Below are 18,562 nucleotides of genomic sequence, written 5' to 3'. Positions count from 1 at the left end.
TAGATAAGCAGCTCTATGGACACTGATTGAAGCTGGCAATCGCAGGATGGTTTACTGCATGCACGGCGTACGGTTCAAGTACGGTTCAAGTGCTTTTGTAAACATTGTCAAATATTAAGCTCGCTGGATGAACAGCATGTCCATTGTTGGTGTCCACTAGGAATTTGGAAAAATCGATAATTGAGTTGGGTTTAGGAAATATACATCACTCAGAAAAGATTGCATAATGTTTGACGAGTGTGGTTTTATTCAGAATATTTTGTTCAAGTGGTTTTCATTTATTACTCGGCGTGCTATGTCCTGGAAATTAACATGTTCTATGTATTTAGGTATAATCAATGTTACGTTTCTTGATTGACACCAGTGATTTAGTTATTATTCAATCAGCCAATCAACTGTAATCCAATATTCATTTGATAAGAAAAACATAATCAATTTGTCATTTGCTTTGATCCAATTAGCAGAAAGACCCAATTCATCATTTTTCAAACAGGTTCAGTTATAGCAATAGCAAAAGAGGGACACGCTTGAGTGTGTGGGCGTCCGAACCAGCGCAGTTTACATATCAACCCCTCATAAACTCAATGAGTGAATCACAACTCTGTCTACTGTGCTGAAGTGTCCCCAAGCGCACCGCGCACTTACAAAACCCAACGCGCCAATAGGTGACCCGTACATCACAAGGGACTTAATCATCTCTAATTCCATCAACCTGTTGACCTCACGCGGGTATCAATTTCTTCACAACTCATCTCAAATCTCCAATGGGTCTACATCTTGACATAAGAACGTCTTAGCTCTGGGAATTCTCATCCTTAAAGGCACTGACATGTACACTATTGGTAATTGCTCAAACAAAAATTTTTAGCATACAAACTTGGTATAAAACATTGTTAGAAACGGCTCCCTCTGAAGTAAAGTAGTTTTTTTTTAAAGGGACAATTTTTTTGCAAAAAATAGTCAATGGCCTGACGTTTCGACCCTAGCAGAGTCTTTCTCGAAGGCTAATTAATGACCAGATAATTTTTTCTCAAACAATAAAAGACATCCGGCCTGAAGCCTTTTATCATGGATCCACAAAGTACACAAAGTAATGCAACAAGGGTGTTTGTTCCTGGCGCCATTATTCTCTTGCAAATTCGATGACCAAATGAGCCCAAGTTTTCACAGATTTGTTATTATATGCATATGTTTTGGTAAAAACCAATTGAAAAAAACTGGTCTTTGACATAACAATTATTATTACCAAACGTGTCCAGTGCCTTTAACCATTTCCGTTTTCCCAGTGTGCCTTTTGAATGATCGAACCCCTCGGCCCCGATATGGCCGTTGATATTAAATTTCAAACTTAGATGCTCTTGACGTGTTTACAAGCATCGTTCCGGTTTGCACTGCAACGCATCGTAGGGAATTGATACCCATGTCTCCTATGTGGACTTTATTTGTGGTAGAGGTAAACTGGAGTATTTTGAGCTCGGGTTTCAAGGGTGAGGGGTTTTTATAAGCAAAATTGGGTTTGACCATGGAGGAAGTCTATTTTCTTCCTCCATGGTTTGACCTAGTTATTGTTGAAGTGGCATGTAAACACAATACACTGCGTAACATGTGTCCGATTTCATCATTAATAATTGATGGGTAGTAAGAAAAGCTTGAATGCGTTGATCTAGAAAGTTATTTTTCTTTAATTACCATGAAACATGAGCCTAATCGACCGAGGCTTCAAAACGTGGTCTGTATTCAGTTCAATAATGAGTTTACTAAAGCTCAAAAAAGTGTCAAACATGAAGGGCAATAGGCCGTGGAACTCCTTGAATACCTCTTTGAGAAAAACACGTTGTTTATTCTTATTCAAGCGGAAACTAAATACTCAATTAATCGGCAAATATTTCTAACTTTTATTCCACCCTCGAGTTTTGTCGAACCTGTATTTTAGTTGTAATAGTGTCGCTCAATTAATTGTCAGACTAGCAAACCCGGTGAGGCACAGTAAACATTTTTATATATAATTCAAAACGCCGCACACAATGCTGCACTGAGTGGGGTGGTGGTCTCGATTCATTGTCGAGGCGAAGTCTCTTTTCATTCTGTATTTCAGTTAGATTTTGAGGTGACACGAGTCCAGCTGCACCCTATTAATTCTCACGTATAAGTGCAATCTCTAATAGCCCCACTGCTCTTTGCAATAATAGTTGTTTATGGTTAAATCTGATCATTGGAGGTGCCCGTTTGTAGAGATGAGTTTTGAGCTGTCGTTTGAAGATTGAAAGATTGTACTGTGTCCTGAGGTCAAGCGGCAGTGAATTCCATAGACGAGGTACATTGCTTCAGAGGGGGGGGGAGGAGGGGAGGGGCTCCAATGTTTCCTCTTTTGTTATAGATCAAAGGTTTGAAAGTGCATACCACTCCCACCCTTTTACCCATCCCACCTCCAGTCACCCACCCCACCCTGCCACCCCTCCCCCTGTCATCCAAACAATGTCACCCTATCCCCACCCTGTCACACTCGCCGCCCATCCCCACCCTGCCACCCAACAGTGAAGGGATTGATTTTATAAGTAATTGTTTCCCTTTCACGGAAATAAGGAAAACATTTATTAGTGTTTGCCGTGAGAATAAGAATACCTTCGTTTTAAGTGCAGGTGTTTGAATATTTTAGTAATTCATTATTGTACACAATTTCAATACCGTTAAAAGAGATTTTCAAATTCAAACCCAAAGCAATATTGGACAATCCGTGAAGAAAAACGCCTGGGGGTGGAGACTGGACCAAAACGATTAAAGTCAGGCACTACAAAAACTGAACAAGTATTCACTCTGTCTAAAATAATCAAGAAATCCATACAGCAAGATGATCTTCTTGGAAACCAACGCCCTCTATGCTCTTGTCTCAGTTACAAACGTTGCATTATTCATAGACTTGCATCAGTCCAGGCAAGTCATGGACTGAGGCAGGGTATTTTAATTGAATGAGTTTCCTGGAAACTTAAACTTGACCAGTTATTTTGGGTGTTCTTAACTTGCTCTGATCCGGGATTACGATTGAATTTGGGATTTTAGGGGCAGCCTTGGGTGGTTTCTGTCATTTGGAGGATTCTGCTGGGTTTATTGATGGTGTTTGAGCTTAGGGGGAAGGGGGCGATGCTCCCAAAATATCGAGCAGTGAAAGGGGCAGTCTGTTGTGTGGTTCGGGTCAAATTGCAGACATTATGTTTTGTTACTGAAACTTTAGAAAGAAGGCTACAACTTAGCTTGTTCTTCGGACTGTAGTCCAGTTTTTTTCTTTTTTTCTTATTTGTACAATAAACCAAGTTGAATTTTAAGTTAATTGAATTGAATAAAGATCATGTTTTTTCAGGAGTTGTGTCCGTTTTGAGGCAAATAAGTGTACCTTGGTTTTTGGAATTAACCGTTCGATTGTTTTAATATACAAACACATTATAGTACACACAAAAACTAAACTTTGCAAATTTCATTTCAAAAGGTGGCTGCATTTTTTTTTTTATATATATGGCCGAAAATCTTGATCGAATAATAAATGTCTACGCAGGAACAATAACATTTAATTGGCATTCACAATCTAAGCTAAGAAATGTTTCTCAACGTGCTGTTGTACTATGAAAATCTGCTGTAGGCTTTCTAATCAAAAGTTTTGATTGCCTTTAATTTTAAGAGTGATTACCCTTCCCTTTAAAGACAATGGACACTATTGGTAATATTGTCAAAGACCAGTCTTCTCACTTGGTGTATCTCAACATATGCATGAACAAACTTGTGAAAGTTTGAACTCAATCGGTCGTCCAAGTTGCGAGATAAAAATGGAAGAAAAAACACCCTTGGCATACGAAGTTGTGTGCTTTCAGATGCTTGATTTCGGGACCTCAGAATCTTATTCTGAGGTCTCAAAATCAAATTCAAACATTTGCTTGGAAAATTACTTCTTTCTCGAAAACTACGTTACTTCTTCAGAGAGGGAGCCGTTTCTCACAATGCTTTATACTAGCAACAGCTCTCGAATGCTTGTTACCAAGTAAGGTTTGTATGCTAACAAATATTTTGAGTGATTACCAATAGTGTCCAGTGCCTTTAAACTCGATCTATTTTCTAAAATAATGTGTGATTAAGGGAAGGTATAGTCCATACTGGAAATTAAAGGCAGTGGACACTATTGGTAATTAGTCAAAATAATTATTGGCATAAAACCTTTCTTGGTGACGAGTAATGGGGAGAGGTTGACGGTATAAAACATTGTGAGAAACGGCTCCCTCTGAAGTGCCATAGTTTTCGAGAAAGAAGTAATTTTCCACGAATTTGATTTCGAGTACTCAAGTTTAGAACTTGAGGTCTCGAAATCAACCATCTAAACGCACACAACTTCGTGTTGCAAGGGTTATTTTTCTTTCATTATTATTTCGCAAGTTAGATGACCGATTGAGCTCAAATTTTCACAGGTTTGTTATTTTATGCATATGTTGAGATACACCAACTGTGAAGACTAGCCTTTGACAGTTAGCAATAGTGTCCACTGCCTTTAAAGACATTGGATACTATTAGTAATTGTCAAAGACCAGTCTTCTCACTTGGTGAATCTCAACATATGCACGTGTTGTGCTACTGAGCTACTTTTATTTAAACACAATTGTTTACCCATACACGTGTTACCACTGTATACTCAGCACTTTCCCGAGTCCTGTGAAAACAATATCACCGACATATTACTCGGGTGGGATTCTAACCCACGACCCTTGCAACTTTTGTTGTGCTTAAGCAGCTCCATGACGGATTTCACAAAGAGTTAGGACCAGTCTTATCTCTAGTTAGGACGAGTTACTTGTCCTAACTTAGGACTAGCCATACGTTTTTACGATCTCCTAGGACTAGTCCTAAGTTAGGACTAGTTCCTAAGTTTGGACTAGTCCTAACTCTATGTGAAATCGACAATACCTGTTCAAGTTCACGCGCTGGCTTCGATGGTCTAAAAACTCAAACGCTCGTCGTCGTGCTGTGCGATTCCTGGATAACTATTCATACTTGCTTATTAACATGTATTTATTCACGCCACGCCTACTTATAATTTCAAGATGGCGACGCCCGTACGACTGCAGAAAAGTGTGGACAAAATCAGGCAAACTTTTAGCTACTGTGATCTTTGTCGACACAGCCATGAACAAGGAAAACGGCACGCGTTCTCTAGAAGACACAAGGATAAAGTGAAGGCAGTTCTGAGTAAATTTAGTGTCAAGGTAAATTGAAATAAAAATGATTCTAAAATTTCGGGGTTTCGTTAACCGTTGCGCCAAATCTAAAACGCGTCTTTTTCCGACACTCATTGTATTATTAACGTTGAGATTTAGAATGAGTTCTCATTCCGCCAGCCCCAAAGCATGCCAACAAACAGGGGCATCCCCCATGTCATTGTCCAGCTCAAGGCTAGTCACGAAGTATCAACAACTCAAAGTTTACACAAATCGTCCCCTCCTGGCTGGACCCCAGTCCCTCAGTTATAATTATTTTTTATATAATTAATAATTATTTATGTATTATTTAATATTTTATAAAATAATTGTGTTTTTATTTATTTAATTGTATGTGATTTACTTAGCCTTGTAATGTGTTATGTAGGCTAGATAAAAATTGTTGTTGAACTTTATATATTGAAAGTCACCTATACCACCAGGTGGTATTTTTGTCCAAAGAAAGCTTTTGTCACTAAAATGTGTTTTGATGAGTGGAATATAAATAAACAGTTAACTAAGGTTCTACAAAATTAGTTTCAATTTTATTCACAAATTTAAAAGTAGGCCTGATCCGAGAGGGCGCTGACGTCAATCCAGGCGCCATATTTGAAGAGAAAATGTGTTGTCTGGCCCCGTACACTATGTCTGGGTACTTGATCGGTTTAATGCCTACGTACAGAACTACGGTCACGGAGCAGACTGCACGCACTGTATGGCTGCTGTGCGGACGGTCCACTCGGATTACCCAGCATGGTGAATCGCATGCAGTGCCAACACAAGAAAGTGACGCTTGGCGCAAGCTAAAAACATGCCCTCAAAGTTGAAACAATACCACATTTTTGCATGTTAGGCAAATGCTTCTTGAGTTCGTCACGTCTTTCAGGTACCTTCTTTGACTTCCCACTAGGTGGATAAATTGTTGGGATGGCATCATGTTTTAGAAAAGAACTTTTCTCTTCATGTCAAAATGTGTGGTGTATTCCGGATTGTCGAAGCACGACGGCTTGAAGTGTTTGCTGCACAGCGCTTGAAAAGACGTCGTACCGGACCACTTTGCAAACTGACCCCATCTTTAGTTGTTTTGCAGCAGCAATACACCTGAATCGTACAAACTCACGACTAGGACTTGCATTTACTTGCACATACTTTTGTTCAATGTTCGATCGAGGCAAGGTCTGCCTCGATTGACGTCACAAAAGGGGTAGGCGGAGTCACCCCCAAACAACTTTATCTATTTTTTAAACATATAAATCGTTACAAACAGTTACTCAAAAAAATATGTTATTGTTCACAAACATATATACTCTAATGTTTGAAGACAATTTTTTATATTTCCAGGTGACTTTAAATATTTACTTGGGCATTTCAAGGACATTTCAAGAAATTTTTGTCACGTTTGTTGGGTCTAACGCACCATACCCACCAAGTCCATCTGTGGCAGACCTGATACTTAGCCAATTTCCTCAACTCTGGCCAGTCATTTATTACGGTTTCCCGTTATTAAATGTTCCAATGGAAATTTACAATTTTATCATTATTGTATGCGCCCTAATTAATATTAAAATAATACCCTCTACAATAAAGAAATCACCTTGGTGCCCTTGCCCTTTCTCAAATAAAGCATCAGACCTGTTATTGATTGCAAAGTGTATACACTTTTGACTGATAATGTTGGTCCACGATCCGATTCCAAGTACTATCCATCACCGGCAATTTAACCAACTCAAACTATCCATTCAGTTTTTGCCTTTTTATCGTTGGCCCCAATCGGTCCATTAAATTTGAAAAAAAATCTCAGAGGAGTCTTCAGGGGAAATTCTTGATTTGGTATGGAATGACCAGACCAAACAATGGAAATCAAAATAATTTGATGGTACTTTAAAGACACTAAACACTATTGGTTATTGTCAAAGACTAGTCTTCTCACTCGTTGTATCTCAACATATGCATAAAATAACAAACCTGTGAAAATTTGAGCTCAATTGGTCTTCGAAGTTGCGAGATTATAATATAAGAAAAAACACCCTTGTCACATTAAGTTGTGTGCTTTCAGATGCTTGATTTCAAGACCTCAATTTCTAATTACGGAGGTCTCGAAATCAAATTCGTGGAAAGTTACCTCTTTCTCGAAAACTACGTTACTTCAGAGGGAGCCGTTTCTCACAATGTTTATAAATATTATCAACAGCTCCCCATTACTTGTTACCAAGTAAGATTTTATGCAAATAATTATTTTGAGTAATTACCAATAGTGTCCACTGCCTTTAAGTTTCTTTTTGAGACCATTTTAGAATTCCTCAATTGTTCTTACTGTTTTAGGTGAAGGCTGCCAAGCAGGATATGAAGACACCTTGTATACTCCAAGGCAACTATGAGCCTCAGACCAACTATTGGTGCTATATGTGTGCGTCGGAGGTACCCAAACACATCACTGATAGAGAAGTGACTGTGAGGCATGCTGGCTTTATTGAACACCTCATGAGGTAAGATTTGTATTTTAAGAATATCTCTCTATTATGGTACTTAAAGTTTGGGTTTGAGACATTTTAGAATTCCTCAACTGATATTCTATGAGCCTCAGACTAACTACTGGTGCTATATGTGTACCTCGGAGGTACCTAAACACATCACTGGTAAAGAGGTTACTGTGAGGCATGCTGGCTTTATTGAACATCTCATGAGGTGAGGTTTGTTTGAACGGATATTTTAAGAATATCTCTCTATTATGGTACTTTAAGTTTGGGTTTGAGACATTTTAGAATTCCTCAATTGATATTCTATGAGCCTCGCACCAACTACTGGTGCTATATGTGTACCTCGGAGGTACCTAAACACATCACTGATAGAGAAGTGACCGTGAGGCATGCTGGCTTTATTGAACACCTCATGAGGTGAGATTTGTATTTTAAGAATATCTCTCTATTATGGTACTTTAAGTTTGGGTTTGAGACATTTTAGAATTCCTCAATTGATATTCTATGAGCCTCGCACCAACTATTGGTGCTATATGTGTACCTCGGAGGTACCTAAACACATCACTGATAGAGAAGTGACTGTGAGGCATGCTGGCTTTATTGAACATCTCATGAGGCGAGGTTTTATTTCAAAAGATATTTCAAGATTATCCCTCTATTTCGTTTGCGGCTCTAGTCATCTTCAGGAGACTGCAATGACTAGAGCAAGCTAGTCGAAATGTTGAGACCAATTTAAAAACTCGCTCCACGGTAGTGCAGTTAATAACGATCCTATAAGCTAAAGTATTAGTCCCAGCCACTTTCTACCTTCCGCCCAGGTAGTAGTTAAAAAGCAGGACAGTTCTTTTGAGAACTGTGAAGTCTCCCCCAAAAAACTCTGATAAGCCTACATGTACACCGCAGTAGTGGAATATACAGCAAGACCGTTCTCTAAAGAACAAACGTAAGGGTGTATCAGTTGAATGTTGGATGTCAGTGAAGTAAAGTGGTAGAATTGCTGCTTGTTCTTAAAATCTGTCATACTTGTATCTCCAATTTACGCCCAGTAGTTGTGAAATAAAATTCAGCATGTTTTCATTTCTCTCCTTGAGGTCTATTTTGATCAAATGTAACTTTTAATTTCTATAAAGATTATTGAATGTATTATCCTACACAGACTTTTTGACCTTTTTTGTATTTGCAGTTTTTTAAGGTGGATCGTTTCTGGCGGTATTTAGCATGCTTGAATTTTTCTACTTAGGGTCCATTTTGATTGAGGATTTATATCTGTGTGTTAAGATTAATGAATGTTTCTATCTCTCCTTTTTTTTCACGTTTTGTCTATTTGCAGTTGTGAGCATGCTCAGAAGGTGGATCGTTTCTGGCGGATGAATCGTATCGAGACTGCCCTTCAGCAAAAGTTCATCTTCAGTCAAGACTCCAAGGAGTTGTTTAAGAAGGCAGTGGAGGAAGCGTTAGCGAAGCATGAGGAACAGCAGGATCGTCTTTTATCCCAGGTATAAATTTCATCCAGACAGTAGACATCCAGGGTTGGAAATTAGCGGTCGCCCGGTTGCCAAATGAGAGTGAAAATAGCAGGGGTCGAGTGGAAACTCTTTGTCTCACTAGCCTGCCGAGCGAGTTAAATAAGTGTTCCTTTACACATTTAAATGAGGGTACAGTGGCAAAATCATATAGAAAGCTTTCACTAAAGCTTTTAAAATTGTAAGTTTGACAAAGGGAAACCCCTGAATCCAAAAGAAGGAACTGTTGAAATGAGGGTAATGCTTCTCAGTTTCAAAATTTTGGGCATAAAAACTGATACAAAAACTGTAACAATAAGTTGGCCAGTTTCTATTATAAATGGGATCACTATTCTGTTCTTTTCCAAGATTAATGCTCTAAGGGTTATCTCTCTTTAAACACGCTGTGTCTTGCTTTCACTAATAGTATACTGTATGTTTGTTTTGACGATCTGATGTACTTTTTGTGAAATGTTGTGAATAAACCATTATCCCCCGGGATATAAAAAAAAATAAATAAAATAAAATAAAAAAATAAAAACTGAAACCTTTGTACATAACCACATTACTACGAAGTGAAATGTTTTAGGCAAAATGCTTTAGGCCTATACTATCATAAGCTGCTGTAGGCTGCTATACCAAACGTTTTTATTGCAATTAATTTGGAGAGTGATTACCAAGCGTATACCTTCCCTTTAAAGGCAGTGGACACTATTGGTAATTACTTAAAATAATTATTATCATAAAACCTTTCTTGATTATGAGTAATGGGGAGAGGTGGATAGTCTAAAACATTGCGAGAAACAGCTCTCTCTCTGAAGTGACGTAGTTTTCGAGAAAGAAGTAATTTTCCACGAATTTGATTTCAAGACCTCAGACTTGGAATTTGAGGTCTCAAAATCAAGCATCTGAAAGCACACAACTCCGTGCGACAAGGGTGTTTTTTCTTTCTTTAATATCTCGCAATTTCAACAACCAATTCAGCTCAAATTTTCACAGGTTTGTTATTTTATGCATATGTTGAGATACACCAAGTGTGAAGACTAGTCTTTGACAATTACCAATAGTGTCCAGTGTCTTTAAGTTTTGTTTGGATGTTGTTTTATTTTTCAGACTGCTGCCAAGATACGCAAAGTGGAGTCAACTCGCTTACAGATTGTAGAATCGTCAGGCAATTCTACCTCCATGTTTGGCTCTGAATCCAGTGAGGTCTGTTACCCTCGACAGAGTCAAATAACGTATCCAAACAAGACTGTGTACTGTAGATTTCTTGTGTCGTCTTACCTAATGGCATGTCATTGGCCAAGTAGATGACAATACTTAAATTTCTCTGCAAAGACTGGTTTTATAGAACCATTGATTTCATTTGATACAATGATTTCATTTGTATTTCTCCGCAAAGACTGGTTTTACAGAACCGGTGATTTCATTTGATACAATGATTTCATTTGATAATAATGTGCAACGATGTAAGCTTTCCATATCTGAGTTTTTATTGGTCCGAGGTGATGTTTAGCAGCTGCACTTTTGGTCATCTGCGTACTGCATTGGTATTTGTTTATGTATTGACCCATTTCACCTGACGTCATCATCAGAATAATCTTGGATGCGCCATCTTGGTGGTCAATGTTAACGTGTGTTATTCAGTGAAGTGCGCATTTTTAGGCGACGCGCATTTACACGTAAGCCTATTGACCACCAACATGGTGAGCCGGGTGGCATCAGTCGCCGCGCGTGCAAGGGGTCAATACATGTATGTATGTATGATTTGACTGCAAATTTCCATGTAAAGTTAATGCGAGGTTGAAGGTGATTATGGAAGTCGACTGACGTACGCTCAAGGCAGATCCCTGGCGTACATCATGAGCCTCGAAGTGTGACGTCAGATTTTCAGGCTAGCGGTCTCTCATGTTTTTTCAACATTTTGCAACATTTTCTTTGTTCAACACAAAATTATAACAAATTTACCCAGTCAGTTTCCCTTGTGGTTTATTACTTGATCCAAACAGAATTAAACTTAACAGCTGTGGCTATCATATTTTATTGTCATTTAACACTTTTGTCCATGCCTGTTTTCCCCTATCCCTATATTGTATCCATTGCCATGGAAATAATTCGCACAGATCTTGTTGTGCATTTTATTTCCATTCTTCGTTGCTCTATCCCATTACATTATTTCCTGAATAAAACACAGACCTTTCCTGCAACAACAAGAGTCTCAGGGAATCACCCTGTGTTTCCCCCTGGAATTAGAAGAGCTGGTGAGACGAGTGGGGCTGGTGAACTTCCAGGAAGAGATTTGAAGCCAGGATGTTCTTCTTGGTATGTTCAATTCTGTTTTTTCTGAAGAAATATTGTTTTTACAATGTTTTGAGATTTGTATTAAAATATTATTTTGCAATTGAACTTTCTTTGACTTTTATGTTGCAGTAGAATCACTTTTAGTAAATCAGGCTTGATATTCTTCCTACTTTAAAGGCAGTGAACACTATTGGTAATTGTCAAAGACTAGCCTTCACAGTTGGTATATAAATAACAAACCTGAGAAAATTTGAGCTCAATCGGTTATCGAACTTGCGAGATAATAGTGAAAGAAAAAACACCCTTGTCACACGAATTTGTGTGTGCGTTTAGATGGTTGATTTCGAGACCTCAAGTTCTAAATCTGAGGTCTCGAAATCAAATTCATGGAAAATTACTTCTTTCTCGAAAACTATGGCACTTCAGAGGGAGCCATTTCTCACAATGTTTTTTACCGATCAACCTCTCCCCATTGCTCATCACCAAGAAAGGTTTTATGCTAATAATTATTTTGAGTAATTACCAGTAGTGTCCACTGCCTTTAAATAATATTTCATTGAATCAACCGCTGACATTTATTATCATAATTTTACCTGAACACAACCTTACTCACTTTAACATTCTTTCTGTACATGTATAGGTCCAGCCATCAAGCAAACCATGTGCATGAAGTTAAACCCAGTTATAACCAGAAGGAACCAGTCGGTTCCAGTTCAAACCAGTTCCGAGATAAATATAAAGCACAATCTGCTGCGCCACCTGCTAAGCCTGGCATCCTGAGCAAAGTGAAGACAATCGGTGTCATATCATCAGGAGGTTTAACTACAGTCAATATAAAGGTACTGACTATTATCTGGAACCCAGGCTATCTTTTGAGTTGATCAAATCTAACCATGAAACTTTGACTCTATATAACTTGAAATTTTGTCGGAGTGACACACCCCTTTTGTGAAATTTGTTTTATTTCTCTTTTGTCTTTCTCCTAGGCAGCTTGCCGATGTTTACCAAAACATAGTTTCAATTCAATACACGTTTATTTCATACTCTTGATGAGAACAAAAAAACAATTGTGAGAATTAGACAGTACATAGAAATTTAACAAATCTAAAGTTTATTAAATTATACAGAAAAACAATATAAACTAAAAGCAAATAATAAATTAATAACTAGGAATAAACTATGTACAATACAGGAGTGAGAGCATGAGGCTGTTAGTTAAGCCGTGGCTTATAGACAACAGCCTTTATACAGACAAGAAAACAAGAAAACAAACAAACAAACAAACAAACAAACAAATAAACATCGACGAAGAAACAAGGGCAAGACAATTACACAATGACAATACAAAATGCTGACGACAAAAACACAGAGTGTTAAACCAGGCTAACTGAGTGTCTCCTATAATAGCACTTAAATTTATGAGCACAAGTTTAAAGTGTCAAAACGTTGTATCTTGCTTTAAAATAGCCGGATGTACCCACAGAACAATTTTGTGCCGAGATATAAAAAGACAGAGACTGCGAGATACAACGCTTTTGCTAAATTGAGATGTGTAATTTTGCACTTATGCAACAGATTGTTTATTGTTGCCTCCTGATTGTATGGTCATTCAATTTCTGTTTCCTTGATTTCTCCTTTGGGTTTTAAAGGCCCTTTTGTGCATTTTCCCTTTGCCTTGTGAATTTTCTTTCTGTAATTTGTTTTTATTATGAATTGTTATCCTTTATTTGTATAGCTTTCTTGCTGTTTTTTAATGGATTTCTTGCATAGCTTTATTCTGTGGCTTTCTCATTTACAAAGGTTTTGCTGTTGTTGTTTACTTTGCTTGTGTACCTAACTTTATTCCATATTTTTAATGCAGCACTTGTTTTATATTGCTTGTGCAATTAGATAAATCTTTTATTTTTAATCCGGTATTGAGTTCCTTGTTAAGCTCTTCCGCGTTTATGTTTTAGATGGAAGGTGCTTTATATGTTCTATATATGTTCTATATCATTATTGTTATTATATTTGAAGGGGGTATTTTTACCTTTTTACAAAATGCTTATAGTGTGTTATTTTTAATGTATTGTGATATGCTTGCATAACGTGCCATTGATAAGTTTAAGATTGCTTTTAAGATGCACCTTTTTGACTATTTAATTCATGCATTTTTGTTTGATATGTAGTACATCTTGTATTTGTATTTTTTTTAATTTTTTGTTTAATCACTATGTGATTTCGAGAGAAAAAAAACACTTTTTAAAAAACACTTTTTAAAAACTATTATTAATATTATTGTTATAAATCAGTAAAGTACAATCTTTGTTGATATTCCTTTCTTGTTTCTGGTAAATGTTTTCAGGATTCAGGATTCACTGGGAATATTCATTCTGGAACTACGCCGCCATGGTTACGAGACCAAGATGAAGATGAAGATGGGAGACGGGGGATGGGTCCGTCTGAAGAGGAATTTAAGCAGCATTGTAAGTACCTTAGATATTTATATTAAAAAAAGCCCTTAAAGGCAGTGGACACTACTGGTAATTACTCAAAATAATTGTTTTCATAAAACCTTTCTTGATTACGAGTAATGGGGAGAGGTTAATAGTATAAAACATTGTGAGAAACGGATCCCTCGGAAGTAATAAAGTTTTCGAGAAAGGAGTAGTTTTCCATGATTTTGATTTCGAGACCTCACATTTAGAATTTGAGGTCTCGAAATCAAGCATCTGAAAGCACACAACTTCGTGTGACAAGGGTGTTTTTTTCTTTCATTTTTACCAACTTTGATGACCGATTGAGCTCAAATTTTCACAGGTTTGTTGTTTTATGCATGTTGAGATACAGCAAGTGGGAAGACTGGTCTTTGACAATTACCAATAGTGTCCAGGGTCTTTAAACCCTTTCCAACCGTCCATGATTATTTTGCAGCAGGTTAAATAACCATTGTGAAATCGGCCCCTGGTGGCAGTTGATTTGAGTCGATAGCTCAAATCAGTTAAGTGTAGCCCTCAACTTGAAGTGGTAGTCCGTGGCCTTGTGATGGTTGACGATCTCTCATAAAAATATAAACAAAAAGTAAACAAATAATATACAAATAATGAATGTTTATGAGTGCAATGGTGCAATGGTGCGAATATGTTCATGAGTTGAAAGATGGAATGTTCTATTCAACGAGGCGGAGCTGAGTTGAATGGAACATTCCAGCTTTCAACGAATGAAAATTTTTGCACTATTGCATAAATAAAAAACATTCATTATTTGTTTTGTATAACATCCAAGTAGATCTTTGTCATTTTGATTGAAAGATACAACTTTCAAAACAAACAGAGCGTAGGCCTACAATTTTTAATTGTGAAATTACACCCGTTTCTCTTTGGGTCGGCCTGTTGGATTCAATAGTCACAATGTGCGTTCTGTACAGCTATTTTGAGACACGCAGAAGCCGAATGCTAGTAATTTTACTAATATGCCTTGCAGTAACACTGCTGCTTTACCAAAGACACGCGCACGCAGTGATGTTTTTACTCAGCTTTTTTGTTCCATCCGAAAAGTACTATTGCACGGTGACTCAGCGTGCAATGGTACTTTTATTTGCTATCACGTGACGCACAATCCTCCTATCAAATGGCAAGCATCTGCTTGGGTGTTATATAATATGCTCTATTCAGTTGTCCAGACAATGGTTCATCAACTATTATTAAAATACCAGTTATTTCAATCTGTTATTTTCTCATCTTTTTTAACCAGTGGAAAGACAGCGGAGATCCAAACTGAATCCCAACCGTGTGGGAGCCAACTTTGACCACAGCTCTCCCGCTAGTGAGGCTTGGCTGCCATCATTTGGACGAGTCTGGAACTCGGGAAGAAGGCTACAATCAAAGTAAGATAAAGATCAGGGTAATTTCAGGAATGGTGTTTGTTTAAAGGGAAGGTACCGTTTGGTAATTTTTCAAAACAAATATTTACTTAAAAACTGACTTGGTAACAAGCATTGGAGAGCTGTTGATTGTATACAACATTGTGAAAAACGACTCCCTCTGAAGTAACGTACTTTTTGAGAAAGAGGTAATTTCTCACTAAAATATTAAAAGACTCATAGCTAGAAGCACAAAAGTCTGCCAACAAGGGTGTTTTTTCTTGCATCATTTTCTTGAAAATGTTCACAGGCTTGTTGTTTTATGCTTATGATGGGATACACCAAGTGAGAAGACTGGTCTTTGACAATTACCAAACATGTACAGTGCCTTTAAAGGCTTTGGATACGTTTGGTAATTGTGCATATTTTGGCTCAATTGGTCATTTAAGTTGGAAGAAAGTAATGAAATAATTTAGAAAAAAAACACCCTTGCCGCACAAGTTTGTGTGCTTTCAGATGCCTGGGAAAGCCTTTTGGCCTTTAGTCTTTCTCGGATTCAAATACCTCTTTCTCAAAAACTACATTACTTCAGAGGGAGCCATTTCTCACAATGTTTTATACTATCAACAGCTCTCCAATGCGCGTTACCACGTAAGTTGAAATGCTAAAAACTATTTTTAGTAATTACCAATAGTGTTCACTGCCTTTAAAGGCAGTGGACACTATTGGTAATTACTCAAAGACCAGTCTTCTCACTTGCTGTATCTCAACATATGCATAAAATAACAAACCTGTGAAAATTTGAGCTCAATCGGCAATCAAAGTTGCGAGATAATAATGAAAGAAAAAACACCCTTGTCACATGAAGTTGTGTGCATTCAGATGCTTGATTTCAAGACCTCAAAATCTAAATCTGAGGTCTCTAAATCAAATTAGCGGAAAATTACTTCTTTCTCAAAAACTACGTTACTGCAGAGGGAGCCGTTTCTCACAATGTTTTATGCTAGCAACCTCTCCCCATTACTCGTTACCAAGTAAGGTTTTATGCTAATAGTTATTTTAAGTAATACCAATAGTGTCCACTGCCTTTAAAAGTCAAAGTATACATTTGCTTTTTGGAATCTTTCGGTTGTTAGTGTAAGATCTACTAAATAATTGTTCACACTAATTGCTATTAACTGCCTTGTCAAATTCATTGATTAACTTTTTCGCTCTCGTATTTTTCTCTCCCTTTTTTTCAGATATCAATTCAACAAAGAGAGGAATAAATCCCAAAAGAGAAAAAATGGCGCTCCATCAACTGCAACTGAGCCGGACTAAAACTTACGTCTCTCTTCCGTTTTTAAAGAAAAAAATTACTACTGTTTGTAAAAATTTGAATGATTTTTGCAAGTGAAAATGTATCATGGTCAGGGACCTTTCAGTCAAAATATATTTTTTCAATATGCAAGTAAAGTGTACATGTGAAGTGAGGTCCAGATACCAGACAATATGAGAATTCTTCAGAAGGCAATCGACATGAACTGGTTGAAACATGGTCTTGGTTAAAGGACGATTGATTAGACTGGTCCCCTGTCTTTATCCGCAAGGTATAGACCGTACGGAAACACCCCTTTTTTGCTATGAGAGACGCCATCTTGTAGGGCAAACCGTATGTGCAACTAAATGCGTACATCAAAGAAACACGCAGCACGCAGCGTTTCCGGTTTGATTTTTACGGCACAAGCAAGCATGCACACGATCGAAGACGCCATCTTGTAGGGCAGATGTTTGAACGTTGACGTCATATTCAATACGGTCTGATGGTTTTACAGAACCAGTTTTTCATTGGATACAAGGATTACATTGGATAAACGTGCAGTGACGTAAGCTTTCCATAATTTCTGAGTTGTGATTGGTCCGAGGTGATGTAGGGTCAGCTTGCACTTTGGAGCGGCGGCATGCGGCAGCGTAGGTGTGCATAATGTTGTGTACACAATGTAGTGTTGTTTTATTCACTATGTATGTGTACATGTACATGTGAATCGACTGCAAATCTCCATGTAATGAATAGGAGGTCAAAGATACATTTACATCCAGTCAGATGTTTATGCGAGTTGTATAATCGCATTCGCATTGAGGGCGGGCGTATTAATTATTCTTTGCAGAAGGCCCTGGAACCAAAACTAGTTAAAACTTTGAGAAACAAACCAGCTCTTCTCAGAGCCATCACTACTCGAAATAAATCTGATACAACATGGTGGTGTTACTGCAAGTTATCTTTATTCATAGCAAAATCTTCACGTTTTATTTACATGTAATGTTGAGGTACTATTCATTGGAATAATTTCATTTCTGCAACAAGTTATAAAATATTAATACCGTTACATACAAAAACTGTGTTCACTATTTGTTCACATACTTTTTATTTACAAAATGATACAAATCTTGGAATAAATTTACTGTTGCCTGTTAAGATTCCAGTGCGGAATGTTTCTTTTTTTCATTAAATTTTACTCGCGCTTTTGTGGAATTTTTGAAAACACAAAATACTTTTCAAAATCTTAAATACATTCAGTGAATACCTTGGAAATTTCAAAATCACTAATAACTTCACACTTTACTGTACAAAATGTTTTTACGGATACTTTGTGGCCTACAGATTTGGTTAAGTTCGCGCAGAGGATTAATGGCCAACTTGTGGCTGTTCAGTGACACACGCATGCGCACAGAAGTTGAAGTGCGAATGGCTCATGTCGGCGTCTCGACGTACATTGTCACTTTCTGATAGGTGGTCCATACTGCACTGTGCTATAAAAACAGCTTGATAACCAGCGTTGCGACCATGCCGAGTTGGCTGGTTCCAAATAGTCGATTAGTGAAGTCCAACTATCGTTGACTAGACAGAGTTAGGGCTAACTTGGTCAAAACTATAGTCTCGATACTCCTGGGGTAACAGGTCTTTTTCTTCAGCTATGCCACGCATCTGGAACTCCCTACCACTTAATCTTAGATCTTGTCTTTCTACCACAAAATTCAAATCTCTTCTTAAAACTTATCTTATGTCACAGGTTTTCGGGACTAATTTTGCTGTGTCTGTTTTTCTTTGGTTTTTTTGGTTTTTACTGCGCCTTGAACACCCAGCATAGTGGATATGTGCACATAACAAGTCTTTATTATTATAATTATTAAAGGCAAAGGCAGTGGACACTATTGGTAATTGTCAAAGCT

General features: G+C 37.6%; 1 protein-coding gene across 1 annotated transcript; it reads left to right on the top strand.

Moving 5' to 3' along the window:
• The first annotated feature begins 5,078 nt into the window (after nt 1–5,078).
• On the top strand, nt 5,079–17,172 carry LOC117301739 (coiled-coil domain-containing protein 84-like). Its single transcript, XM_033785764.1, has 9 exons — nt 5,079–5,240; nt 7,554–7,717; nt 9,039–9,204; nt 10,324–10,419; nt 11,405–11,532; nt 12,152–12,350; nt 13,856–13,976; nt 15,244–15,376; nt 16,594–17,172. Exons 1-9 carry the CDS (start codon nt 5,079–5,081, stop codon nt 16,670–16,672), a joined length of 1,248 nt encoding a protein of 415 aa, XP_033641655.1. The 3' UTR covers nt 16,673–17,172.
• The last annotated feature ends 1,390 nt before the right edge of the window (nt 17,173–18,562 follow it).

Source organism: Asterias rubens, chromosome 17, assembly GCF_902459465.1.
Source record: "Asterias rubens chromosome 17, eAstRub1.3, whole genome shotgun sequence".
Taxonomy (NCBI): Eukaryota; Metazoa; Echinodermata; class Asteroidea; order Forcipulatida; family Asteriidae; genus Asterias; species Asterias rubens.
This window is presented reverse-complemented; position numbering and strand designations above follow the sequence as displayed.